The following is a 27,716-nucleotide window of genomic DNA, read 5'->3' as shown; positions in this document are numbered from 1 at the left end:
TTCTGCTCTGCTCAGTTCCATCTTCTGCAGAGGAGTAAGTTGTTCTAGTTCTCAAAGATGGATCCCAGTTCTACAACTCAATGGAACTGACCTAGTGAAGCCGTCCTGCACACACAGGCGCGCACGCACACACACACACACACACACACACACACACGTTCACACACAAAGGAGGAGCCAACATTTTCAAGGTACAATTTCTTTAATAAATTAACGCCAGTCAAAATACAGTGCCAAACATGATGCAGCTCAACATGCTGGTAACGTTTGTCATGAAGCACCTGTGCTCCTGGGAGAGTGGGGGGAGCCCCATTTCTTCTAGTGGTTCCTGGGATTAGTTCCAGAGCAGCCCTTGATCTCTGCCCTGCTGGCCACCTCGTGCAGAGGATTCCTGAATGCTTTGGCCCCCCTCCCCCCAATTGGCCCTGACCCCACCCTCCCACCCCCAAAGGAAAAAAAAAAACACAACCTGATAGCTAAGGGATATCCATACACAATCACTCTACAGTAATGCTCGTTATTCAATTAACCCAAAATAAAAGATCTGGTTTAACCCACACTAAAACTTCGGTTTGACATTGGAAAAATAACTCAGCAGCAGCAGCAGCAGCAGCAGCAGCAGCAGCAGCAGGAAGTCACAGAAGCACGAGCCGACGTTCCTGTAACTGGGAGGTGGAGGCACTAACTGATTACAACCCACACTGGAGGGGCCGCCATTTTGACTGCGAGCCCAGAGACCCAAGTTCACCCCTGGTTGGCCAACTAGCAGCTGCTCAGAAGCCCTGCCCTCCAAAGAGTCAGGCCGGAGGGAGCGCAAGACCCAGGCCTTGTGGTCCAGCCGACTGGTCCTGCAGTCAGGGGCACAAGGTGACGTTCTCTCAGAACAGAGAAGCCCAGGAATCATCGACACATGTGGGAAGTGTCTCTCAGAAGGACTCGGGACGCGACACATGAGGAACATCCAACTACCTTAATGAAGCAAACTTGTCCCAGATGAGCTCATCGGGCTAACAGTGAGATACTCCAGATGCTTAGGCTCTTGTGATATACAGAAAAGTTTCTCAATTATTGGATAAGCTACTTCCGATTATGGTAGTCTATCTCTCTGTAAGACTCACTGACATAGGCATTATACTGCTGCAAATATTGAATAGGGCATAAAAATACAATTTATGAAAGAAAGGATTAATGTCTCCATGGCTAGCCCTTCTTTCCTAAAGCTTTTTTCTCTCTAAAGTAACTACAGAGCGCGGATTGGGGGGAGGGGGGCACACGTGTCCTGAGCCCCACCACCCCGCTATACAGGGGGCAAGGCAACCACGTCCCGGTCTAGCTCAAACTCATCGGCTCCATCGGGCGAAAAAAGACACGCGGGCGGTTTCCACGGAGATTCTTCGAGGCAAGATGGATACAGCTTTCCCACAGTGCATCGGAAATCTCTGCCCAAGTCCCATAACACACGCTCGGATATGTGCTGCCGCAGAGACCAGCGGTCGAGCTCCACATCGTATTGGTAGGTGGCGTATTTTGCTCTCTCGTTTAAGTGGGTTTCTCGCATAAAAACGCACAAAGAATTCGAGATCACTACAGCTCTCACACAAGGGTCCGAGTACCGCTTGGCAGGGATGTTGGCCGCCATCCTCCACTCGTTCTTGTTCACGTCATACACTTCCACGGTGACAGAAGAGCCGTCGACAGTGCTGGTCGGTAGCCTCAGGCCGGAGCTGCTGGCAATATGGAGGCCTCCGATGTAGAAGATCTGATCGCCAAAAGCCGCGGCCGACGCAAAGGATCTGCTCGTCTGCCTCATGGCCATTTCCACCCACGAGTCTGACCTGGGAAAGTAGCAATACATGAGGTTCAGCGTCATCACGTAAATGCAGTCATGGACCACGACGGCGGCACTCCACTGCCAGGCGCAGGGCAGGGGGCTCACCAGGGTCCACTCGTCCTTCTCGGTGTCGTACCGCTCCACGGTCCTTCGGTTGAGCTCCCCACCCACGCTGTCTCCCCCGATGGCATAGATGTAGCCTTCACAGCAAACCAGAGAGGGCTTGATGCGGACAAAGAGCATCGGGGTCTTTGGGAACCAAGTGTTCTGCTGGGCATCAAACCAGTAAAAGCAGTTCACAGTTCGGAAGGCAGCCTGAAGCTTGCTCGTTTTGCTGTAATTGGTTTTTGTATTTTTTAGAGGAACCTGTCCCCCGGCGATGTAGATGTCGTTGTCGGGCGTGACGAGGGTCCCAACCTTGTGCAGGTCAGCGGGCGGGCTGCAGATCTTATAGACTTTTTCTGCCTGGGGGCTGTAACAGACAGAAGAGTACAGACTCCCGGGATTTTCCGAGGAGGCCTCAATGAAAATCATCATTTCCTCTTTGGTCATCCCGAGCCTTGGCTTGAAGAACTTGGGCATGGATTTGTAGAGGCCCTGGACCACAACAGACTTGTCGTTGGGCGGCAGCCCCTGAAACCAGGCCCTCTGCGTCACTTCGGAAAGGGCGTCAATTCGGATCTGGCTGAGCACCGAGGACAGATACTGCGAGCGGGACTCCGGGTTGTACTCGAGCCACAGCATGGCGGCTTCTCGGACCGTCTCCTCCTTTTCCACGTTCAAGTTGTCACTGCTTAGGATGTCTATGAGCAGGTCGTGAGACAGCTGCATGAAGGCATCCTGGCGATACACGGCCGTGAACTTGTGCTCCACCATCCGCTTGGCGCTCTGCTTCAACTCCTCACAGCTGAAGAGATCCGCAAAACTCAGGAAGCGGACACAGTTCTCAGCGTTTATTTTTTTAATTAAGTATTCTCGACACCGCTGTAACACATCTTCTACCTACAATTTAAAGAAGGCCAATGAGAACGGAACAGACTCTATGCATATTAGTACAGCGTGGCTCCTTTCAGGGAGAATCAAGGCCACAAAGTTCTAGGGTGATCTCCCCAAGTGGGGAAGGTGGATCTCAGGCCTCCTCCCCAGAGCACCTTCCCAAGAGACTCACCTCCGAACTGTGCCCAAATAAGTTAGTAAAGAACCAATACACAATTTTTTGAGTAGTAAAATTCATTGAGTCTAGATGTCCTACAATGTTCTTCACCCTTCTTTAACAATTTTTGAAAAGTGTTTTAAGGGGGGTGGAAGGGGATCTCTAGGCCTAGAAACAACTTACCAGTAACTGAAAGGCAAAATTTACAGCTCGTACTTTCTCTCTCTCTTTTTTTTTTTTGGCAGAGAGAGATGCAAAGCTTCAGGTTTGGGTTCAAAAACCTTAGATTCCAAAGAAAGCTGAGACCAATTGCTGGGGCCCAACATCAACTCATCTTCCAGTAGCCAGAAGTACTCTGGCACACCTCATAGCCTATGGGGGTCATCCACCACCCACCCCCTCCTTCCCCATCCCCACATCCGTCAGAAGTGAACACTGCCTCTTCCCTATTTAACCCTGAGCAGTGTCAAATCACCCATTCTTAAAATCTAACCTCCTGTCTGCCCTGCTAAGGATAATGGATTTCAGAGAAAATCTTTTCCTTGATCTTCTAAAATTTTCAGTGGGTAAAATGAGAGAAAACACATGATATAAATAATAAATAAATAATAAATATAAATATTTTCACAGATAAAGTCAATAGACAAGTTTTACTCTGGCTCAAGGATATCTTGGCCATGTACTCTCCAGTGCAATTGGCAAAAACGTATAGTTCATCCGCTACTCCAACACCTTGTCAAAGGAAAAAGAAAGGCCCCCCGTTTTTCTGCCCATCTTTGCAGCTACTGACCACAAAGTCCAAACCGCCCTGAAGGGCAGTTTAGTTCTGCTAGCTGTTTTTCTCTCCTTTGTTGTAAGGGATTGCTCTTAGGATCAGAGCAAGGGACACATTGGAAATGTGGGTGGTGTAAAAACAAAAGATAGTCAATAAAGTTACACTGAAAGAAATGAGAACAGTAAGTTTCCAAAGCTCTAAACAGAAGCACAGGAAGTACAGGAAGTCAGTAAACAACAAAAAAGCTTCACGGGAAATCACACATCTTAGATAAATGGAAATGTCATGTGACTTATAATTTCCAATACATTTAAAAAAATATATGCCCAGGTTAGTTTCTTATAGGAACTGTAGTAAGTCCCATAGTAAGACTAATGTACCATTTTTAATAGCTTAAAAAAGATCTTACAGTTGAAAATGATGGAAAAGAAATTACTAGCTCATTCCTTAGTTTATCCAGAAGGAGAAGAGAAGGAATGAGAATCACCTCTTTATGTTGCAAAACAAACATTATAATACATTAAGACAGAGTAGTATAGGCAATCACTAAAAAGCCAAGAATGCTTCCTCAACTCAATACCAAGTTATCCCAACTCAAGTTGACCTTCAGAGAAGAAAGTTCCTGGATGCGGTGAACACCCACCTGTAGGAAGCAAGCCGTTTCATAGAGCTGCTCCACAGTGCTATCATTTATTGCCAAATTCCCCGTGTACGCATAAGCTATGATGAGCTGTAAAGTAGCCGAGTCAACATTCCTCAGGTTCACGTGTGTCTGTTTACTTTCGCTGAGTCCGCTCATGAACATGGCCCTAGGGGGAAACCCACAAGTTTTCATTTAGTATAAATATAAGAGTACAAAAGAGTAAAACTTAATAAAGACAACTGTTATCCAGAGCTTAAAATTCACTAGGCAAGAAAAATTCACTAGACAAACTTATAAATACCATCTATTAGAATTAAATTGGATCAAAGGCAAACAACTTTCAATTCAAATCACTAGAAATTCTAAGGACATCCAAAGTTCAGCTTTCTGCCAAGACGTCCAGCCCAGCCCTTTCCTCTATTCTTACGTGTCCAGCACCTATCACGTGCAAAGCCAACACTGGAAGATGTGGTTAAATGCCATGCAGTCGCTCTCCCCCCAACATGCTTAACATCCGCTTACAGAGATGAGGTTCACACATTCATTGAACAACCCAAGGCCACATAGTGCAAACAGCCAAGGGGAAACAGATTCCTTTCAGGCTTTCTGTAGGGGCCACGGAACTTCTTCCCAAGATTTCCGAGATCAAGCACATAGCAGACAAGAAACAAGAACACAAATCCTCCCAGCCCTCAGTGGAATTACACAATCAAATATGACTCAAAGAAGAGACCTTGGGAAAGCACCAAGTTGAATTGATAAAGAACAACCTCAAGATGAGGTACCTATCTATGCTATCTAGTGCCTCCCTTTGCCTTAGCAAGGTCGTGCTTACTAAGATGCACACATAATATGCTTGTGATGGAAGATGCTCTTTCTCCCATTTTGTTTTTATCCACTGTATGACTACATAAGTAACTATATGTGTGATTGGTACCAGGAGGTACGAAGGATGTGATTCTTGACTGGAGTGACCAGAAAAGGCTCCCTGCAAAGAGAAGCCTTGAGCTCGAACCTTGACGGATGGATGGATGCTTGCTATGTGCAAAGGATTAGGGATATTATGAGAAAAAAGGTTATTACAGAGCTTGTGTTCTAATGGGAAGAAAGAACACACACATACAAAGAGAAGGTTTCAGCTGCAGGCCAGATGACAAAGTTCTTTAGGGAATTGGAGCAAATGTGGCATCTTCTTCTTTGTCATTCCCACTGACAGAACCTTATCTGTCTCTAAGGCTGAGCCATATGACAGCACCAAGAAAATTTCTTTTCCAAATGGGTAATTGCTTAGGAGAGAGCTATGGTACCCACAGACCTTTCAGGACCCAACTCTCTATTAAGGCTTCCCTTGATGATGGCTACAGGGGCTGAGATGGCAGGGCATACTGATGTCCCTAGGGCTCTTGGGGCTATGTCCATGGAAGCTGAAGGGATGAAATGAGAGAATGGGGCTTCTCAGAATCAGAAAAACAGCCACATCTCCTTCCAAGCCACTTAACCTCTAGGATTCTCTACTAACTCATGGAAGGGTAATATGGAACATGGGTTAATGAAAGGATCTTTATGCAGATAAGATCCTGGACTCTTCATACTTGAAGGAATAAAAAACTAAGACTAAACACCCAAGCCTAAGTCTGAGAGGGAAGGAAAGAAAGAAGGAAAGAGGAAAGAGAGAAAAAGGAAGGCAGAAAAGGAGGGAGGAAGAGGAGGAGGAGAAAGAGAGGAAGGAAGGGAGGGAGGGAAGGAGTAAGGAAGGAAGGAAGGAAGGGAGGAAGGAAGAGAGAGAGGGAGAGAAGAAGGAAGAAAGAAAGGAAGGAAGGAAGGAGGGAAGAAAGAAGAAAAAAAGGAAAAAAGGGAGGAAGGGAGAGAGGGAGGGAAGGAAGGAGGGAGGAAGGAAAGATCTCTACTCTTTTAGAGTAAACAATTAAGTGCCTTCAGAAGAGTCAAAAAACTAGGGCAAGAGTTGAAAATCCCAACAAGAATTCTTGAGCCCTGGACCAGCACTCTTCTTCCCATGAGACCACATGATCCCTCACATCTTGGAGAAGAGGAGAGGAGGATGGCATTGTTATGGGAAGCATACTTCAGTTTATAATAGGGATAATAATAATAATAACTTCTCAGGGTTATTAAAGAGCAAATGAAATAATTTGTAGAGCACTTAAGACAGTCTTTCATAGAGTGAATACTTATAAATGTGAGATATTATCATTACCACAGGTTTATGAGGCTCACAGATTGGGAAACACCAATTCTGAAAGCATCTCAATTTGAGCAAAGAAATTAGAAATCTTTCATAATATCCTTGGAGCCTAAATGAGAAAATGTGGACTAGCCAATAGTAAAGTTAAGCAGAGTTCTATCTGACTATATAACCAAACCCAAAGTATTGAGATAAATTTCAAATAAGATAAAGGCAATAATAGACTCTCAAATATCTGTTCTACTTAATATTTTATCAATAATCTGAATAAAGACATGGAAGACACGGTTATCAAATTTGCAGATGACACAAAGCTTGGAGGAATAAGTAATAAAACCGATGACAGAACCAATATTCAAATGGCCCTAATTTAGGGTTGAAAAAATTAACTGCACCAGCCCAGTAAGTAAAAAAATCTGCCTCGATAATCCTTTATGTGAGAAAGACCTGGAGAAGTTGAACTAACAGTGCCCTGTTGCTATGGAAACAGTTAATGGTGCCCTGTTGCTATGGAAACAATCAGCACCATCTCAGACCTGAGCCCATCAGGAGTGGGTACCAAAGCCCTGAAGGCCTTGGGCAGCCCAGCCCCCATCAACCAAAGCTGTTCTTAGTTTGTACTCAGGAAAAGCTGGAACTTGGAGTCCAATCTCAATTCCAGGTCCAGCAACCAATCATTCCAGCCTCAAAGGGTTTTATAAATGGGTGTGGCTTTATCAGTTTTCAAGTAAGCTAGCCAATTTAAAATTTATCTCTGAAGACAATGATATGAAGAGCAACAATAGCATTAAAATTTTGCCTTCAGCAAAGAATCTGGTAAAGCTAAAAGTTCTCCTAAAGTAGAATATGATCAAACACAGTAGGAAAGTTGGAAAAAACTCAACTTTTCTCCTCCCAAGTAAAAAACATTGTGCCTCTAAACATCAATAATGATTCTAGAAATAACTACTTAAAAGATAAGCTTTTTCCAAATTTTAAATTTATGAAAGAAATCTTTTCAAATAGATGGCTTTAAAAAATTAAAAGAAAATAAAGGGATGATTTCTCTTATTCTCTATTAGTTGAAAACATCTGTCAAAACAGGAAATATTTCAAGGATTCAGCATTGTGCCAGGGTGAGTTTGCTCCTATCATCCTAGACTACCTGGCTCCCCATGCCTCAGTGGCAGTTTTTTGCAAACTGTTCTGGCCCCAAAGTCTGCATTACTTGGTTCCCAGCCTTCTGATAAAGCCTCAACAAATCCAGATCTTCTCCACGATACCCAGTGCTTTTCTCAAAAGCTTCCCAGCCAGGCTGAGTGTGGATAAACCCAGCTTCTCAGCAAAGTTCTTGAAAACTCAGTCATACCCACACAACAGGGAGGTGCAAGACTTATAAATGCAGCTGGTCAGAATAATGTATACTTAGAATATCCAAACCCACTGTCCCTAGCTTATCATCCACCATTTTCCTTTCCTTTAATCTTTTCCAAACTTCTTTTAAGAAAGAAATGATCCGACCAGCATAAGAGCATCTCTGGAGAAACAAAGTAGCAAAGTGGACAGTGAGATGGCCTCAGGATCAGCAAAGCCTGGGTTCAAGGAGCACTTTTGAGACACCCTGTCCTTCATGTCCCAGGCAACTCCCTGGAGGAGTAAGTTTCTGCTAGTGCACCTGGGGGGAAGGAGCAACTAGAGTTTTTAGGCTGCTGATTTAGAGGTCTGCACATAATCATCAAAAAAGGGTTCAAAATGGATTCTGAGGGACTAATATTAAATCAAAGAAATCCAATTTATACAGAGTTGAAGAGATGAAATACCTACCTGAAATAAGAGCTACATGTTGCAAGAACCATCTTATGACAAGAGAATTCAGTATCCTCAACAATCAACACTATGTCAGTGAGCAGTTGCTGCTCGTAGAACAGTTTTAACTGTTCCAACAAGGAGACGGCATATTCCGTATTGATCTGCCTCTCGTCCTGAGTGGACATGACTGTATTCCATTAATGTCTCTAAGACCAGATTAAGGTAGATGCAGTCTTTCTGATGGAAGATCAGGTGAATTACTCAAAAGAGAAATAATTCTATGTGAGGTTAACTGTAGCATTCAGAACCTGAGACACCCAGATTCACTACTATTTTGTTGCATATTTTAGAACAACTACTAAATTATTCCACGTTAAGGATGCACCAAACTCTTCTTCTGAGGATTTCAGGACAGTCGTCTGTAGATATGGTGCTCAGATCTGCAATAATACTGCACAGGACTGAGAGAAATGAAGAGAGGAGGTAGATTTTGTAGCAGCATCCTGGGATCCACTCGAGTAACTGAAAAGAAAAAAAACTCAATTGAGTAAGGAATCTATTTCAATACATTTGTAGAAAGCAATGCCTCAAAAGACATTTGGATGTAAGTTGTATTTATGTGAAGTACAATTTTAGGCACTACCATAAAAAGAAACTAGATATTCTAAAACGCTATTAAAGTCTGAGTATAAACACGACCTTAGTTTAGAAATAAGAGACAGAAGGACAACTTAGATGTCTTATTTTCCATTCCAAAAGCAAATATGCCAGGAAGACAGTAACAAAATGTAAATGCTTGTTAATTCTTATTTTAGAGATTCTTTATGAATACAGAATATGGGTAAAAAGTCCATTCAAGCAAGTGAGGCTTTCTAGGCATTTGGAATGAGGCTGCTTTAAGGAAAACCTACTTTCTTAGGTGACAATACAGTCATCTAATAAATTCAAGTGCATCTTATGCTGCATTTCCTTATTTCATATGTTCACCATTTACATTTATCATATGTTCACCCCAAACTCACTTCTAAGTGCTTTTTTATTACCTGGCCCAAAATATGCACAACATATTCACAAACTCTCCACCCAAACCGTGCTCCTTGTGTTTCTCTGCACCCCATTCTTCCTCACACCCATGTCTTTGCGCTGCTCCATTCAGTGCCTAGAAGGGCCTCCCACTTGGTGGAGTTCCTGGCTTCCTCCAAGGCTCAGTGAGTGGACTACCTCCTGGGGGAAGCTTTGCTGATGGTCCCACAGGGGAAAGTTCACTTATCTCCAGGAAGGGACAGACTTCCTTCGCTGTTGATGTCAACACCTGCAGAACCTCATATAGTTTCTGAAATAGCAGGTTCTGATCAAATACTCGGCCAATTTGTCTGCCTACTTTGTATCTTCCCAGTAGAATTCAAATTAATACACATATTCATTAAATGACCATGAGGTGCCAAGCTCATACAAAATACAAATACAAAACTCAAACCAGAACTGCCCCTCCCCTCAAGGTGTTTATCTTCTACTGGGATGAAACAACATGTACATAGAGAACTACATGCAAAATAAAGTCCCATCAGGAATGAGGGAATTCATTCACCTGAGCTGAACCTCTGAGGAAGCAGAAGAAGGTGAAAAAGAAGAGGAGACTGTTAGCTCCTTGCTAATAAAGCAGCTTGCCTTTCTATCTCCGTTGCCTCATCTGGAGCACAAGGGGCTTAATAAGCCTCCTCTGGATCACATCCCACCAATCTGGCTCAATAGCTTGTGTCAAGCAGATGAACGGGGGGCAGCCCCAAGAGCTTCTCTCCTAAAAAGTTGCCTGCTTATTAAGCAGAGGCCTTCCCTTCTCTGGGCCTCAGTTTACTCATCTGGACAATAAAAAGGTAGACCTGGTGATCCTTAACATCCCTGCCCACTCTAAAGCCATCATGATAATAATGGCAACGATAGTAATGATAGCTAAAATGTCTACAGCACCTACCCTGTGCCAGGCACTGTGACAATCAATTCATATAGTTATTATCCCATTGGGTCCTCACCATAACTCTAGGGGGCAAGAATTATTATTATCGCCACTTACAGTGAGGAAACTAGAGATTTGGCTGCTAAGTGTCACAGGTCATAGCAGAAGTCAGCTCTTCCTAGGCCCAGCACTCTCTCCAATGCCACACCATTTATCTAGATTTCACAACCACCACCAAAGTATATATACAAGATGCTACTCTTTGGGGTGAAAGATCCTAGAATTCAGAGTCAAGAGGAGAAGCATGGGAGCTCCCCTTCTCCTAGGCCCAGGCAACTTGAATGACCACAAGAGTCATAAAAGCAGTTCTATGAGAAGTGCCAAGAAATGGGATGCAATGGGTCCCCAATCAGCCCACTGCTCAAGGCCTAACTTACTGGCTGCTGCAAAGGTATCCTAGAAGTCTGAGTCCTAAGGGAAGTCTTTGATGAAAACAAGTCACATGACAGAATAAATGGCCCCAACTGGAAAAAAACATCCATAAATCAATCGGGGGACTATTAATAATCTGAATTAAGGCCTTTCTACTTCACTACAATGAAGCGTCTTCCAATTTCTACCATCTTAAAATTTCTTAGTCAATACTTTCACATATCATTCCTTAGGATGAAATTATTGCAAGAATATTACAAATTTTTGCAAAGCTAAGAACCAAAACCACAAAGGACTTGGAGGTGTGAGATGTGGCATCTGGTCCCATTTGTCTGTTTCTCTGCCGGTGACTTTGTTGCCTTACCAACTCTATAATTTAGGGAAGGCTTTCTAACAGCATAACTCCAGAGTTCATGAATTTACACACTCTTCTTTTGTGCTGAATATATAAACTTCTTTTCCACGTTAAATGTGTATGTAAACATGTAAGGTCAATATTTTATTAGAGGAAATGGAAACTGATTAGGTAGATGAAAATTCCCTCTTCATGAATCTATTTTGTCAAGAAGTTTAAAGGTTGCTGTGAGGCCCGAAGGGGATCATCAATGTAAACACTCTGGAAACCTTAAACAAAGCTATGTAGATGACAGCTCTTCCTAAATAGGTCAATGTTTAAAGACCTAAAAGACAATGCAACTTGAAATACAAGAGAGCCAAAAAGGCTTGGTGAAATTCTAAGATCTTAAATTTGCACAAAATTTTAAGATTAAATTGGCACCAAAATTTTTAGGACACAATGTACACCAAAATGGTGCTTGAGCCCTATGAAGCCTGTGTTTTAAAATGGCCAATTCAAGTTTAATTGACTGGCTGCTCTGCTTTATGGAAAAGCCACAATTTGAAGATTAAACTTTAAATTTACAAACTCTTCAATGCATCTATGCTTTCCTCGTGAGGATGTCTGTAATAGGACCACAATGGGAGAGTATCAGCCTGAATGTCTGTTCATTTCCTCCTATAAGCCTTCTACTGATAATATACACAATGCAAAAGATTATGAAATCTTTTAAGTTCTCTGGGTCAAATACGGAAGCTGAAGCTTAAACACTTTGATCATATAATGAGAAGATGGGATGGTACTCACTGAAAAAGATCCCGATGTTGGGAAAGATTAAGGCTAAAGGAGATGACAGAGGATGAACTGGATAGATAACATCATGGCAGTAACAGCCAGGAGCTTGGACAGACTTCTGAAAGATACTGGAGTGTTATGGGCCAGAACTTGAAACAAGGTGCTAATGCTTATGTACTTAGTTCACACATTAGTTCACATATTCACACCTTTAGAGAGCATATATAAGGAGGAGTTCACAAGCCCACTAAAGGACAAGCCTACTCTTGGACTTCTGGGAGATTCACAAGTCAGAAGCTCATAAGCCCACTTTCTGGGAGGAGGAGTCAAGATCCATTCCAACCTTCACCTTTGTGCTAGCTGGAGGCTGAAGGACAAACCCTTGGATCTGGAGGCATTCAGAGGAAGCTCTCAGAATCAAGGAGACAGGCCTCTAAGAAAGCTAACCGGGGCCCAGGAAAAGATTCAAGACTTTGAAGGAGAAAATAAAGTATTGGGACTTTAACTCCTGGCTGAATTTGGGTTACTGAACTGAACTGAAACTAAGACTGTTCCCAGAAGCCCCCCAAGAAACCTGTTCCCAGAGAACACTGTATTTTAAAGAAGAACATTACACTGGCGGCTAGAAGGACCTGGAGTGCTGTGATCCATAGGTCACCAAGAGCCAAACAGGGCTGAATGACTGAACCACCACCACTAAAGACTTAGAAATGCCCTCGGGCTGCCCATTTGCTATCCTTTGCTCCCAGGTGGATAATGACTGGGCCACCTCCTTTCCCAATTACAAATTTTTTGGAAAGTATCTTTTACACCACTTCTTGTTTGAAAGTCATCAGTGGTGATATAGTAAAGCCAACTTATACTCACCATACATTTCTGTTGTTTCTCTGTTCAACTATAATGAAGATTCTTAATGTGCTGCATGATTTGCAACCACGTAACACAGTAGGAAGAACATGTATTCGTATGTCAGAAAGCAGTTCATTTAAAAGCTGGGCACAATTCCCTGCTCTCTTCCCTGGATTCAGTTTTGGGTCTCGCTGAATGTGCCCACCCAACACGTACTCACTAACCTACTAGATTGCCAGCTAAGGACATCTTTCACAACAACAGCAGACTCTTGGCAAGCAAGGGTCTCCCTCTCATGATCCACGAGATGTAATTAATCATAAGAATGGCATTGCCTATATGTTCTTTAGCGGCCTTTTAAAAATGATATCACATTGTTCAGATTACATCTGAATAAAACTAATCCCAATAGTTTTTATTGTCAAGTTTTCCATCTGAAGTGAAAGATTTTACAAGATGCACAATTATGGATGGCTCCTGTATATACTATTTGGAAAGGCATATTCCTATAAATAATTAAATCATGGATCCATTGAAAGGTTATGATTTTTAAATTCAATCTGTGCCAAATGCCTGAACCTCAGCAATATAACCAAATTGGAGAAAACTATCAAGTTTCTATGTTATGAATAACACAAACTATACTGGCTTATATGTTTTCCTACTCCTCCCCTCACCCTGAAAATGGGGAAGATGGGGTATTCATGAGGTAATCTACAGCTCTGTCAAGGAAAACTGGATGTTCAAGAAGTTTCTCACCTGGGCCAAAGTTTGGGGAATATATGTGAACTATCAGCAGGTACGGATCCTTTCAGAACAGATGATCAATTGAGGAACTGTGAATATTAAAAGAGATTTTCATTTACTTACAGATAAAACAACTAAATACCATTTATACCCCTTTAATTTTTCTTCCCTGTAATAGAAACTATGAGCAAAAGTATGGAGGAAAATTGGAGAATTTTTTTTTTATTCCTACTCAAATATGGAACTTGTTGAGAGAGCAGATAGGGGAGAGAAAAGACCTAAATAGGACACGTATGCAAGTACATATAGAGTCTCTTCATGCCTAATTAAATTACATGATATTTAGTTTCAAAAATCCAAAGGACAAATACTTTTAACATGGACACTATAAATGAAGATTAGCTGATCCTGCTAATATTTTGCTCACAGAATGTCAGCAATGCAAGAGTATCCATGCAAGGGTCAAATGGTACAGGAAGTACCAACTATACTATCACATGAATTTGATAGCGACTGTCAAGTTTCCAACAAAGTTAGTGATGGAACTATCCAAAACAAGTGTAAAAAGCAGAACAAACTTCAGGTCATTGAAGGTGACGACTTTTTATTTCCAAATCAAAACTAGAAATTCATGACAAACCCAACCAGAATCTTCCATTCATTCAAAAGCCAAGTGTGCAACAACTGAACTACATTAACAAGGCGATGCAAAGTCACCAGTCTCCCCCTTTCAGAGCCATCTAAGTCCAGTGGCAACCCATAGATCAGGATGACTAGAGATGGCCCTGGATGCAGTGGGAGACCTTGGCCTTTTCAAGCTAAGGTCTGTCCCAGGTCTGTTTGTCTGAGGCAACACCCATTCAATGATTAAGGTTGGGTAAGAAATTCAACATGCCAAAATCAAAGAGAAAACCTGTATGAACAAAGGCATGGGCAGGAGGGTGCCATGTTAAGTTTGGGGAACTTAAAGTAAACCCATTTATTTGGTCAGGGTATAAAGTACACTGAGGGCAACAAAGTAAGAAAGCTGGAAAACACAAGCTGGTGGAACTGTGAAGAGGCCTGGATGATAATCATATTAATCACAGAACACTTTAAGATAACTATCATTGGAGCCTCCCAACAATTCTTTAAGGTAGTTGTCATTATAATCCCATTTTCTAGATGAGGAAACCTGAGGCTCAAAGAAGCTAAGCCTTCTACCCAGGCTCCCACAGCTAGGTAGTGTGAACGACCATAATGACGGCCAACATTTTTATGGCATTTGCTCTGTGCCAGGCCCTGGGTTAATTGCTTCAGAAATATTGCCTCATAAGAGCCTCACAACAATCCTGGGAGGGAGGAGCTATTATTATCCCATTTTACAGATGAGGTTAACTGACCTGAGACTCCATCAGAGACCAGTACTTCTTTCCTCTTTCCTGTCTTTGTCTCCTTCCTCCTTGGCCCTCTTTCTCGCTATTCTTTTCTCTGGCAAGCTCATCTATTCCCATTGTTTCAATGATCATTTCTAAGTGGCTGAGTCCCAAATCTTCTGCTCTGTCTCCCACCTAAAGGTGGTATCCAGTATCTTACTTCTATTTCCCTGCTGGGCATTTCTACCTGAATGTCTTCAAGGTATCTCAAAACACAACCCATCATCTTCCTTCCCCAAACCAGGTCTCCTCGAATTTGTACATTTTTATTGAGCTATCCTGGCTCTAAACTTCATCCTTTTTTATGTACCTGGTATTTTTCATAATGTCTCATCTCCCTCCCCTCCTTTCCACAGTCCTTCTGAATCCCTCCTATTCCAGAAGGTCATATGTCCTTACCTAGTCTATCTTAAGAATATCTCAATTAATCTTCCTGACTACAGTCTATTCACAATTCAACAAGCTTCTATTAAGTACCATACGCTTGGCATGGTTACATAAAGAGAAAGTTCCCATCCTCAAGAAGCTTCCATTCTACTGGAGGAATAATTATAACACATATACAGAAAAATAAATTAAAAGTTGATTACATTAGAGCTGGAAGGGAATTTGAAAGAGAACATTCCTAATCAGATGGTCCAGGAAAGATTTCCCAGAATAGGTGGCACCTGAACTTAAAACCTTGAAGGCTACAAAGGATGCCAGAGGGCAAAGCAAAGGCAGAGAGGAAAGAGATGAAATGCTGAGTGCCCCACTCTCCTCCATGGAGCCGGGGACTGAGAGATGTCCGTCATCCTTCTGTGGCCAGCCCCTCAGCTCCAGCTAGCCAGGTGACACAGCTTTCTGTTCTCCACCACCCTGAGTGACCCTTTGTAGTTTCTTTTGCTTAATCATTATCCACAACCTATCCCTATCCACTGAAGACTTCCAAGCTTTTCTTCTTGGGCTTCTTTATGTGGGCTCAATTATCTCTATGATTGTTTCCTAGATCTACTGAGGATGACCTCCAAGTGTTAAAGCAGCTTTAAGCTATAAAAGTTTATTAGACCTTAAGACTGTACTAGGACTTTGGGAATCCCTGTGTCTTCTGCCCATTGATGTGACAACATCAACTGCCTGCTGGCCACCTCATCAAGAATGCCTTGCAGGAAAGGCAATACTCACGGGGAACACATCCAGGCAGAACTCATATCTTTTCTCTTCTTCCCATATTCATTCAATTCATAAAGGGAGATAATATAGAATGAGTCTGGGTCAAGAATTAGACTGAAATAAATTCCTTAGAAAAAATCAAGAGCACCATGTACCAAACTGGTTTTGCGCTGCCTGCAGTAGAGCAAAGGAATGGAAGGAAGCCTTATTGGAAGCAAAAATGGTGTCAATAAAGAATGAAACCGAGGGCCAATTCTCAGGATCTTCTGAATAAGGGAGATAAGGTTACCAGTTACCAAGAAGTCTATCTTAAGCAGGAAACTCTTGTCCTCAAAGCTTTTCAACCTCACTCACCCTAGGCCACCAAAATCACATCAAACAGCTCAGAAAATTTTTTCCTTCCTCTCTTCAAGTTGGGGAAGGAGAAACAATACTTTCCATGCATCTAGATACAATGCCAAATGCATCTTCCCACAAAATGATTGTTCTCTACAGTAGTTAGGCTCTGATACTATATCATATTATTATCATAGCATTTGTTATGATAAAATGGTTTGAAGTGAGTTTACCAAAGTACAACAAATGTTGAAATACATGTAAGACCAAAAGTTCAGATGAGCTGATCAGAGAAAAAATGATAGATAACACTCAGACTCCAGCCCACTGGGTAGATTCCGTATGAACTCGTTACAGGGACCCACTGCCAGGTGGGGAGATGGACGGTGCAGAAAGATTCCTAAAACCTGGCCTTAGAGACTCACTAGCTATATGACCGTGGGCAAGTCACCCAATCCGGTTTATCTCAGTTCCTTATCTGTGATATGGGCTGAAGAAGGAAATGGCAAATCACTCTTGGCCAAGACCCAAAAGGGATCACAAAAAGTCAGACAAGATCGAACAACATCCGACAAGGATGCCCTCAGAAGATAAGCCAGTATGGGATGAGAAGATCACAGACCTGCCTAAATATCAGAGTACCGACTTTTCAGTCTTCAAGAGACTCTTGTGAGTTGGCCTGAGATCCAATAACAGTGCATACTGATTTCTGGAACACCTAACAATCCTAGCTCAACTTTTTAACTGCCTAAGGAGTGGGTTCCCCCTCCCTAGAGGATGCCAAATGACCATTCCCTTAGAACATGGTCTTAACCTTGTTGTATCATGGACCTTTCTGGGAGTCTGGGGAAAACCAATGATGTTGAAATAAAATTATCAGATTATTTCAAAAAGAAAAAAGAAAAACAAGTTCAGAATCCCCCAAATTAATATCTAATGGTTAAAGAGCATAAGTTTGATAATATGGCTATTAAGGCCCCTTACAATTCTCAAATTCTGTGACTGATTGTAAACCACTTTAAGAAATCAGTGTGAGTAACAGGGTGGCCCAACAGAACAAGTGCTAGGGTTTAGGGGCTTGTGAAGCCCACTTGTGCTCCTTGGCTCTCAGCTTCCCCATCTATTATCTTTTCCCCTTCCAAGAAAACTACAGGAGTAGAAAGCAGACATTTAAGTTCCTGAGAACTGAATGAATGCCCTCTGCAGTAACTTTCAGCTCTAAATCCAAGACTCCAGCTAGAGTGAATCTCACAGAAACTCTGAAGCCAAGGGTCAAGGATCCCAGCTCTGCCGGCAGCTGGGCCCTTGGTGGCTCTTAAGAGATCTCTAGGTTCTTAAGACTTATACTTCTAAAGCTAAAACATTTTTCCCTCAGATCAAAACTTCAGAGTGGCAGAAATCTAAAACTTTTAGAAAATAAATAATAGGTATTAATTTAATTTGGGAGACAAGGAGAAGGTTGGAGGGAGGACTGGGTATGATCAAAATACATCTGCCCTCCCCCCCAATTTTCTCAGTGGCTGCCTCCCCCTTTGCTCTGAAGTTTTTTCTTTTATCTCAAGGTTTTCCATGATAGTTCTGAAGCACAGAAGCTGTTGCTTGAAAATAACTGGGAAAACTGGGAAGTTTTGAACTGATCTTTACTATTTCACCTTTTTAGCAAAATTTCCCCCAGAATCACTTTTCATCTATATGGAAAGGGGGCCCATTCATTTATTCAACTTGAAATCCAAGTGAGGGACCTGGTCCCTTGGGCAATCAGATGAAGTTTTCTCAGAATCAGATTTTAAACACATAAAATATAACACTAAGGATTTACAAGAAAAACCATCTACGTCGAAATGTGGTTATTAAAATTTGTTTTCAAAGTTCCTAGACCTTGGAGGGAAAAAGACCCATATGTGCAAAAACATTTGTAGCAGCTCTTTTTGTGGTGTCAAGGAAGTGGAAAATGAGTGGATTCTCATCCATTGGGGAATGGCTAAGTTATGGTATATGAATGTTATGGAACATTATTGTTCCATAAGAAATCATGAGCAGGCTGATTTCAGAAAGGCCCAGAGAGACTTACATGAACTGATGCTGAGTGAAGTGAACCAGGAAATCATTGTGCACAGCAACAAGATTATGTAATAATCAACCATGATAGACTTGCCTTCTTGGCAATATGCTAAGACAATTCTAATAGACTTGAGATAGAAAATGCCATCCACTTTCAAAGAGAGAACTATGGACACTGAATATGGATCAAAGCATAGTATTTTTACCTTTTTTGTTTGTTTGCTTCTATTTTCTCATGATTTTTTCCTCTTTTGGTCTGATTTTTCTTGCAAAACATGACAAATTTAAGGAAATATGTTTAAAAGGATTGCACAACAAAACACAACAACAAAGTTTATAGACCTCAAATTTCTAAGAATCCCTGAAGCAAAATATATAGAAATACCAAATTTTAAGAAATATTATATGCAATCATGTAAATTCACTTTAGCAAGCAATGCAAAAGATAACCCTGACAGGATGCTGCAGGAGACCATGTGAAGAATAGGTATTGGCCTTCAAGGAACTTCCAATCTGCAAAGGGGAGGTGTGGAAATCCTCAAGTACAACATGAACCAAGAGGATGAAGGCGCCAGATGCCAATGGAAGAGCAGAAAAAGAAAGAGAAGCTGAAGGTGAGGAGAGTCTCGGTGGGGGGAGACAACCAGAAAAGGCAAAAAAGAAGCAGATTCCATATGAATTAGGGGGAGCAGAGCCTCGAAGGACAGGCAGAGATAAGGTGGGGACAGGTGGAGACTGGGTCCCAGGATGAAGTGGTAAAGAGTGTGCCACAGGTATAGTAGGGAAAGCTTCTGGCTCTGACTGGCTGAAATTGAGGGCAAACTTTGAAAAGCAGAGAATCTCTCATCCTGATCCTTCTCCAAGCGCTCTGCTGAATCAATTAATTTTTGACTTGGCTTTTCTGAAGGGAACAAATGTGTGACAGGCTAAAACGACAAGGGAAAAGGACCACCCACAGGATATGGAGAAAAAAAAAAAAAAAAGTCCAAATTCCACCATACCTCACCCCCTGATCATTCTTTATAGTGATACTCAAGACCCCAAGGCTGGAGCTAGAGGCAGCCTGTGGCACCAAGGAGAGGTGTGGAAGTGGAGTGAGGAAGATTCGAGGGCAAATCTTGCCTGAGATTCTAGGATCAAACGAGATAATGGCCTGGCACATAGACAAGACTTAATATTATCTTCCTTCTTTCCTTGAGTTTCAATTTGAAATCATGGTCAACCTTCAATTCAACAACTATGTGTGAGACACTGTGGTATCTGCTGCCCATTGTTGATACCCCAACCCAAAACCAAATGAATAAACCCTCCACCATATATATCAATTGGTTAGTACAGGATCACCTGAGGAGAGAGAACACACTAACAAGTAAAGGGATTCACCAACTAAAAGTTGGAGGAACCTAACGATTCCAGAAGCAGTGTGTTCCAAGTACTCTGAGTGGGTTGTGTGACCATCTGATCATCACTGAGAGAAAACATCCTAGAACAAAGCCATCAATGCAGGAGCCCCTATTGGTTGGTGGGGCCCAGGTGAAGAGCCTGGGGTCACCATTCAGTTCTGACACTTAGACCTTCAGCAGCCAACGCCCTTCCCTCCCTGAGCTCCTCACTTCCTCCTCTGTACCACGAAGGGGTTTGACAGAGAGCCTCCCGAGTCCCTTTGGACTCTATGACACCATTCACAAGAGTCCCTACTGTGAGGAGCTCCTCTTCGGTTGGCACCGGAGCACATTCGTGGAGAAGTAAAACAAGTCAGGTGATTTCCTCACCAAGGCCTTTTTCTGAGACCACTTTCCCCCTCATTAGTTAGTGACATAGAGAAGCACTGGCCAAGTAGACCATCACTACTCAGTGCCCAATTCAAGAACTTGCCAAGACCAGAGAAGCCTCTGCAAGGAAGGGGAGAGCCCGGAGCCAGGGCAACGCTGCAGGATGTGTCCGCAGCGCTGTCTCCTGGCACAGGAGCCCAGCAGGTTCTCAAGGAGGCCACACAGCCAAGAGCTCCTTCCTCCAGGCCCATCAGTCATGTCTACTCAAAACAGACAGAAAACCCCAGATCATCATCGCAGCTGTGCTCCTACAAGATATTTCTGGAGCCTCCCCCACATACGCTGTGGCTCATAAAACATGGAACAGGTTGCAGTCGTACACCAATGACACTGTGTCAGTGACAGCTTGGACCTAATAAATGTCTCCTGTTCCTTGAAACTCTGTCCAACTAAGCAGGCTTCAAAGTTCCTGTGCACAGTTCCCATCTTGTTCTCCCACATCTCCATCTAGTAAAACAACTTAACACATTTTTCCATTTGAACAACTACATAGTTGTTTGGTCACAAAAACCATAACAGAAATGAAAATGGCTTTTTGTTATGAAAAAATATAAAACTGTCTCAATCAAGTAAAAGAAAGAAAAAATAATGAACTGAATAAAAGTAGCATATTTTGAACATTTCTTTGATGTAAGTGGTTTACAAGCGTGACTCCAATCACGATTAGGGTTTCTGTGGATCACAAATGCAAAGAGGAGACAAGGAAGAATGAAAAAAAGTCAATTTTCTCAAGACAACTGGCCAACAGTTGGAAATGAAGGGAAGGAAAGGAAAGCCTTTCCAAGTAGGTGTGCCAGCATCCAATACGATGCCCTCTATATGACATCCTAACAGGTCTAGAACAAGAAGGCTTCAGGTCATCCAAACCAAGCCCATCATCTGACAAATGAGAAAACGGAGGCCCACAGAAGTTAAGCAGCATGTCTCAGGTCACAGGGTAGCAGTAAAGGCCAAAGTCAGGACCTGAACCTGGTGCTCCCATCCCAGATCCAGAACTCATCTCATGATGCTGCTGATACTGAATAAGTGTCTGTTTAATTAAACATGTGCGCTTCTCTGCAAGCCCTCGTGAGAACACAACCTGATAACTCTTCAGAGCAATGTTCACAGTGTCAGAGGAGAGACAGCAAGGGGTCACTGGCAGATGTAGTAGAGTGAAGAAAAAAAGAGCGCTGGATCTGGAGCTAGGGGAAAACACATCGAGCCTCAGTTTCCTTATTTGTAAGATTGGACAATTCCTCTATCTCCCTCCTAGGGTTACCAAGGAAACCACAATGGGAACTATAAAATGCTGGTACATTAATGGACAGGGATCTGCTGCCACTGTAATCAACATAAGGGCATTACCCAAACTAAAAACAGATTACTGAATTTTAAATTTTATTATTTATTTACTTTTCACTTCATTTTGAATTCCAAATGCTTTCCTTCCTCTTCTACTAAGAAAGCAAACAACATGATTATCAATTAAATATGTGAAAATCATGGAAAACATATTTTCATCTTAGCCTTATTACCAAAAGGAGGCAAGAAAAATAAAGTGAGAATTTATGAGTTCATCAATTCTCTCTCTGAAGATAGACAGCATTTTTCAAAATGAGTCCTTTGGAATCATTGATCAGAATAATCGAGTCTTTCACCAATGATCACCCTATGGACAATTATCTCCTGGTTCTGCTCCCTTCACTTTGCATCAATTCATATAGGTCTTCCCATGTTTTATGTAAACGATTCCCTACATTACTTCTTACAGCACAATCACATGGCACACAACTTGTTCAGCCATTCCCCGGATAATGAGCATCTCCTCAATGTCCAATTCTTTGCTATCCCAAAAAGAATACAATAAATATTTTTGTACGAATTTTTTCTTTGATTTTTCCTTTTTCTTTGACCTCTTTGGGATATAGAGCTGATACCATTACTGATGGGTCAAAGAATCCGTACAGCTACAGTTCTTTGAGTATAGTTCGAAAATTGTTCTCCAGAATTGTTGGGTCAGTTCACAATTCTAACAGTGCATATTTCCAAATCTCCTCCAGTATTTCTCATTTTCACTTTCTGTCAGGTTAGCCAATCTAAGAGATATTTGCATTTCTCTAATCAGTAGAGATTTAGAGCATTTTTTCATATGACTATAGATAACTTTGATTTCTTCTGAAAACTATCTATTCATATCCTCTGACCATTTAACAATTGGAGAATGGCTTTTATTCTTGTAAGTTTGAGTCAGTTCCCTATATATTTGAGAAATAAGGCCTTTCTCAGAAACTTGCTATAAAAAAGTTTATATTATTTCATTGTCTATAGTATCTCTTAGCAAAATGTAGTTTTTTTCTGATTTTCTTTTTATTTCTTTTTTTCCTGATTTTCTAGTTATCTCTACCCATTTGCCTTCACCCCAAAGTTAGCAGCTCTGTTTCAGGGCTACAAGGCAGAGTTACAACCCCTTCCCCCAATTGTCTAGAGACAATACTGCTCCCCCCAAACAGAGCAATGGTTTTACAAGTGGGAGGGTGAAACAACTTCAGAACAGAGAGTTCAGTACTCACATCCCATCCTGCCAACATCTCTGTTCTGAGGTGCAAAGTTCCACTTAAGCTTTTTCTTTGAGGCTAAGCCTGTCATCCCCCTGATACAGATATTTCAGGGAGGGGTACATCACAGTACCTTGCTTGTAAGATAGTCAATCATATGCTAAATGAAAAGCAAATATTATTTAAATAAATTTCACTAAAGCACAGTGCTATAGAGAGATCAAAATCCAAATCCTATCTTTTAATTCAACAAATAGTTTTAAGAAAACAAAATTCCCAAATACTCTAAGAAAAATCCCCACCCTGAGGTGAAATACAACCCACTGAATTTATCTAAAACAATTCTATTTGGCCCTCACTGATTTCCTATCATTAGTTAAATAACCTACCATGATGTACAGGTAATTTAAAAAATAGTATTTTTCCCCAATTTTCAAGCAAGCGAGGGAAGAGAAAAATATGACACAGATTAACTCCAATACTACTGAATATGTAAAGGGAAAAAGGTCACAGAGGAAAATTAAAAGTCTAGGCAGTAGGATGGGGACTCATAACTAGTGCAGAACCTTCCTATATCAATGAGCACAGAGTCTCTGGCCTGGACAGGACACTGCCTTTTTCCTCCTTTCTTGTCCTTTTAAATGGTCTACACTGTAACACTTCTTAAGCTTGGTAAGGCTAATGCCCAGGGCAGATTTAGGGCACAAGAAGAAATGACTCTGGGGGCAGCGAGGTGGTGCAGTGGATAGAGCACCAACCCTGAAGTCAGGAGAACCTGAGTTCAAGCCTGATCTCAGTCACTTACCCCCAACTGCCTCAACAAAAAACAAATAATAAAATCAGCTTGTTCATTATTTTTAAAAAATGATTCTACCATTTGCTGATTTAAAGACCACCTCATAGACCTCCACAACTGATATTCCTGTAAGGTTTTGTTGGACAACTGGCAGGTTGCACTGGCGTCCTCAACCTCTAAATTGGAAGGGGGCCCCTCACCCTCTCTGATGGATCTCTAGTGGTAAATTCTTGGGGAGACTGGGCAGGGACGGACTGAGCAGGCACCTTGGGGGGAACACTGCCTGGACAAGACCCATGTAAGTACATTTATATGGTCTTTGGTATTGGATACAACGCCATGCTAGTGTCAGAATTACTTTTCTCACCTATCCATCTCTCCAGTGAGGACATGAATTATCAGGCAATGTGAATCAAATATGACCCACATTTCTAAGTGGAAATTTCTTCAAATACAATGCGATATTTCATCTTCTGGAGTTTGTCACCCTCGACGTGGGAAGAACATTTGACTTTCATAGTTCTAACCTGAGGAGGAGAGCCCTGGAACCACAGGTCTGTTGTATGAAGGGGCCAAGCCCTCTGAGTGCGGGTGAGGGGATTTCAGGATCTCCCCACCGATCCCCAGGTAAGCAGCCTCAGGGCTAATGTGCTTCTGCTTCTACTCCCTCTTCCTGAATCCTATCATCTCTATTACTTCCACTGCCATCTGAACCACTTGAGAAGCCTTGAGGAAACATCTGCCACTGAAGGATTACAGCTGCACCAATGAACCCTCCCCACGCAGGAAAAGGATCTAGAAATACTGAAATACTTGTGATTCCAGGGAGGGACAGGGGCCAATCTTCCTGCACCTCCTCCCGGAAGTCACTGCCATCCCTGCCATAACCAAGAGTCCGAGTGCCAATCCCCCTTGGTCAACGTCTTGTCCCAAAATGGCCCTGAAGGCATCCCCTTCAAGACTGACCTGGACAGTCACCTGCTATCCACAAATGTTTTCGTGAGAGAGAAAAAGGCATCCTACTAAACACTTTTTTAAAGACTGATTTAGAGTTCTGAATAAAAGCCTCTCTACATGAATGTCTTTCAAAGTCTGTGTGAAACGTCCATCTCACTGCAGAAGATGGAAACCGATTCTCTTTGGACTTGGCAGGAACTTCGCCTTCGTTCCTCTCCAGTGCTTAGCGCAGGGCCTGGCACGTTTAGTCACTTTCAGGTGGGCCCAACTCTTCATGACCCCATTTAGGGTTTTCTTAGCAAAGACACTGGAGTGCCATTTCTTCTCCAGGTCATTTTACAGATAAGGAAACCGAGGCAAACAGAGTAAAGTGACAAGCCTGGGGCAACGCAACTAGAAGTGTGTGAAACCACAACTGAACCCAGAGGCCCAGTACTCTGCATGGCACACAGCTGGCACTTAATAAATGTTCTCTGATTGGCAAAGCATCGTTTCCAGGTTTTTGCCACTCACCATGTCTAAATCTATTCACTTAAAGATGTGGGTTTTCAAACTCCCTTCTCGTCGTTCCTGCTGCTCCCCAGAGTAATGAAGGAGAGGGCAGGCGCCCAGAGCTGCTTGTGCAGGGCCTGTGAGAACGGCAGGAGCTCTCTGTGGGAACCTGGGCTACTCTGCGCTGCAGGGAAGAGCGGGCCACGGGCAGCTGTGGGGGCTCCTGAGAACAGGCTCAAACCTAACTGGCTCCACTCAAGCACAGAGCAGGGTGAGGGGACTATGAATTCTCCACGCTGATATTAGAGAAAACAAAACTGCCAAACACAGCAAGAAAAATCCCCATCCCGAGGTAAAATAAAACCCACCGGATTTGTCTGGAACGATCGTTGGGCCCCTAAGCCTTTCGGAGGCATAAATTTTCCCACATACTGAGCCTGCACACTAACGTGTAGGGACCAGTGTTACTTAACAGGGAAAAGACTGAGCTACTTGAGCCTCGCAATGACGCAGGAGAAAGGGCTCCCAGAGAAGCCGCCGATTCGAGGGCGCTGAGGCGACTTCCCGCTTTGTGTTTCTTGCCTTTTATTGCTTGTTTTGCCACACAGTTCATAAGGAATGTTTTGCATGACTTTATGTGTAACTGGTATCATATCGCTTGCCTTTTCAATGACTGGGAAAGGAGCTGGAGGAAGAGAGAGAGGTTAGAACTTAACTTTTGTAAAAAGAATATTAAAGTAAAAAGAAAAAAAAGTTCAAGTCCTGCCTGAGCCAAATCCCTCACTCGCTGTTGGACCCTGGATCCTAGGCAAGTGCTCAAGCTCCGTGCCTCAGTTTCTTCGGCTGTGGGCAGGAGAGAGGCCTACAGCGGGAGAGTCTTGCCTTGAAGCGCCCCTCACTGTCCGCAGCCACTGCTGCCCACGGCTCAGGAGGAGACTTAAATGACCCCCATGGCCCTTCTATTCCAATCACCTCCGAGCCCAGGCGCTTCTAAGACCGCGGCCCGGGCCTGAGCAGCGCCGTTCTACGTGAAGCCTGGGGCTCTGTAAAACACGCCGCAGCGAGCGTCCTGAGCACCGGGCCCCTCTCCGCCTCCCTGTGCCTCGGCTTCCCCATCGTGACACAGGATGGCGCCGAGCTCGGGGGCGGTGGGGCTGCACTTGGCAAACTGGAAGGCGCTCGGTGACGGAAAGGGGCTCCCTCTTTCAAAGACCCCCCAAGAGAAGGAACGTCCAGCTTCGAATCAACGCCTGCCAAGGGTCCATTCTGGAAGCGCGGCCCCTGCCCTTAGAGAGCTTCCAGTCTAACGGATGGGGCCTGACACAGTGGGCGCTTCACTGACGCTTTCGGCCTAGACTGGGGGCTACAAGGCTGGGGGGAGGGGGCACCCAGGGACGCGGAGGGCGGGAGCGCTGGGGTCCCAGCCCAGGGGGGCCCGAGGAGCACGTGGGGCGGCGCCCCGCCCCCTCCGACGCCCGCTCCCCGGGAGCAGCGCGGGCTGGGCAAGAGCGCACGCGCAGTTCGGGACCCAGGCCCGCGCAGGCGCACGGCAGCGCCACGCCCCCGGGCAGGGCCGCACCGGGCAGAGCCGCCCCCAGGCCCGGGCCCAACTCGGCTCCGAGTCCCTGTCCGCCGCCCCCGCCCCGGCCTCGGCCCGCGCCGGCGGAGGCGCTTCGATCGCAACACGCCGCCCCGCCGGCCCCCACTCACCCGGGCCGCAGGCCGGCGCCGCCGAGGAGGGTCCGGGGTCCGGGCGGGCGGCGAGAGGAGCAGCGCGCAGAGGAGCCGCGCCGGGAGGGCGGGAGCGGAGGGGCGGTGCCGAGCTACGCTCCGCCCCCACGTCCGTCCGTCTACCGCTCCGCCCGCCCCTTCTTCCGGCCCTGCTCCCCTATTTCCTTCCCTCCGACTTCGCGCCCCTCCCGGCCGGAGCGGGCACCCGCCTCACGTGACTCGGGCGGGGGGAAACCGCAGGAGCGCTTAGGCTCTGCCGCAGTGATCCCTATGAGCTGCGCATGCGCCCTGGAATCAAGTCTGTCTGCCCGCGCTTTTCGTGAAGGGCCCTCTGACAGCTTTCCCCTCCCCCTCTCTGCTGGAGGCCGAGGGTCCCTGGCCTCGCTCTAAGGCTTCCCTCAGATTCCTGGCGTGGGAAGGGGGAGGGGCAGCCGCAGCATTGACCTTCCCGCCCTTTCCCCAGCCGCTGTGCGGTCCTGGTCCTCCAGCTCTTGGTCTTTTCCATAGACGCAGATCCCCCATGGAGGGTTCAGAGAGCCAAGAAATTGTGCCCATCCTGGGACGTGGGCCCCGGAATCCAGAAAATTAAGCGCCTCTTGGCCACGTGACCCTGAGCTGGCGTGCCTCAGTGTCCTCAGTTGTAAAATGGGCACAGTCGTTCAGTGTGGAACGCTTTGGAGGTCCAGCCCTTCCCACTTCCCCCACTCCGCGCTATCCCGAAGCAGACTCACATGCTATTAGTGCGGGTCTGTAAAGTTTGCATAAACACCCGTCCTCGTTTGGGGGGGGTGGGGGCTGGAGAGGCTCGGTCCCAAGCTCCTGCAGCTTTTCCTCCGAGGCAGGGACCCCTGGGGCTCCTAGGCCACCCGGAACGGCCTGGCCAAAGGTCCCGAGGCGGGG

The 27,716-nt window shown here is 44.2% G+C and overlaps 1 protein-coding gene across 5 annotated transcripts; it reads right to left on the bottom strand.

The window, feature by feature from the left end:
- Positions 1-183: 183 nt before the first annotated feature.
- On the bottom strand, positions 184-27,716 carry KBTBD2 (kelch repeat and BTB domain containing 2). 5 transcript variants are annotated; one of them, XM_074284341.1, is made up of 5 exons: positions 27,548-27,716; positions 13,520-13,596; positions 8,409-8,915; positions 4,403-4,568; positions 184-2,833 (listed from the first exon to the last, which is right to left on the bottom strand). In XM_074284341.1, the coding sequence occupies exons 3-5, from the start codon at positions 8,576-8,578 to the stop codon at positions 1,298-1,300; spliced, it is 1,872 nt and encodes a 623-aa protein (XP_074140442.1). In that variant the 5' UTR covers positions 8,579-8,915; positions 13,520-13,596; positions 27,548-27,716; the 3' UTR covers positions 184-1,297. The 5 variants fall into 5 exon arrangements, with proteins under 5 accessions (XP_074140442.1, XP_074140441.1, XP_074140443.1 ...); XM_074284340.1 differs by lacking the exon at positions 27,548-27,716 and adding an exon at positions 26,796-26,920; XM_074284342.1 differs by lacking the exon at positions 27,548-27,716 and adding an exon at positions 25,454-26,458.

This window comes from Sminthopsis crassicaudata, chromosome 1 (genome assembly GCF_048593235.1).
Source record: "Sminthopsis crassicaudata isolate SCR6 chromosome 1, ASM4859323v1, whole genome shotgun sequence".
Taxonomy (NCBI): domain Eukaryota; kingdom Metazoa; phylum Chordata; class Mammalia; order Dasyuromorphia; family Dasyuridae; genus Sminthopsis; species Sminthopsis crassicaudata.
This window is presented reverse-complemented; position numbering and strand designations above follow the sequence as displayed.

Bases quoted from the DNA above. Each gene is read 5' to 3' on its own strand.
- KBTBD2 (XM_074284341.1), bottom strand. From the start codon at position 8,578: ATGTCCACTCAGGACGAGAGGCAGATCAATACGGAATATGCCGTCTCC. The intron at 4,569-8,408 runs GTAGGTATTTCA...GTTTCCCCCTAG, and splicing joins ACATGTAGCTCTTATTTCAG to GGCCATGTTCATGAGCGGAC. The intron at 2,834-4,402 runs GTGGGTGTTCAC...TTTAAATTGTAG, and splicing joins AAACGGCTTGCTTCCTACAG to GTAGAAGATGTGTTACAGCG.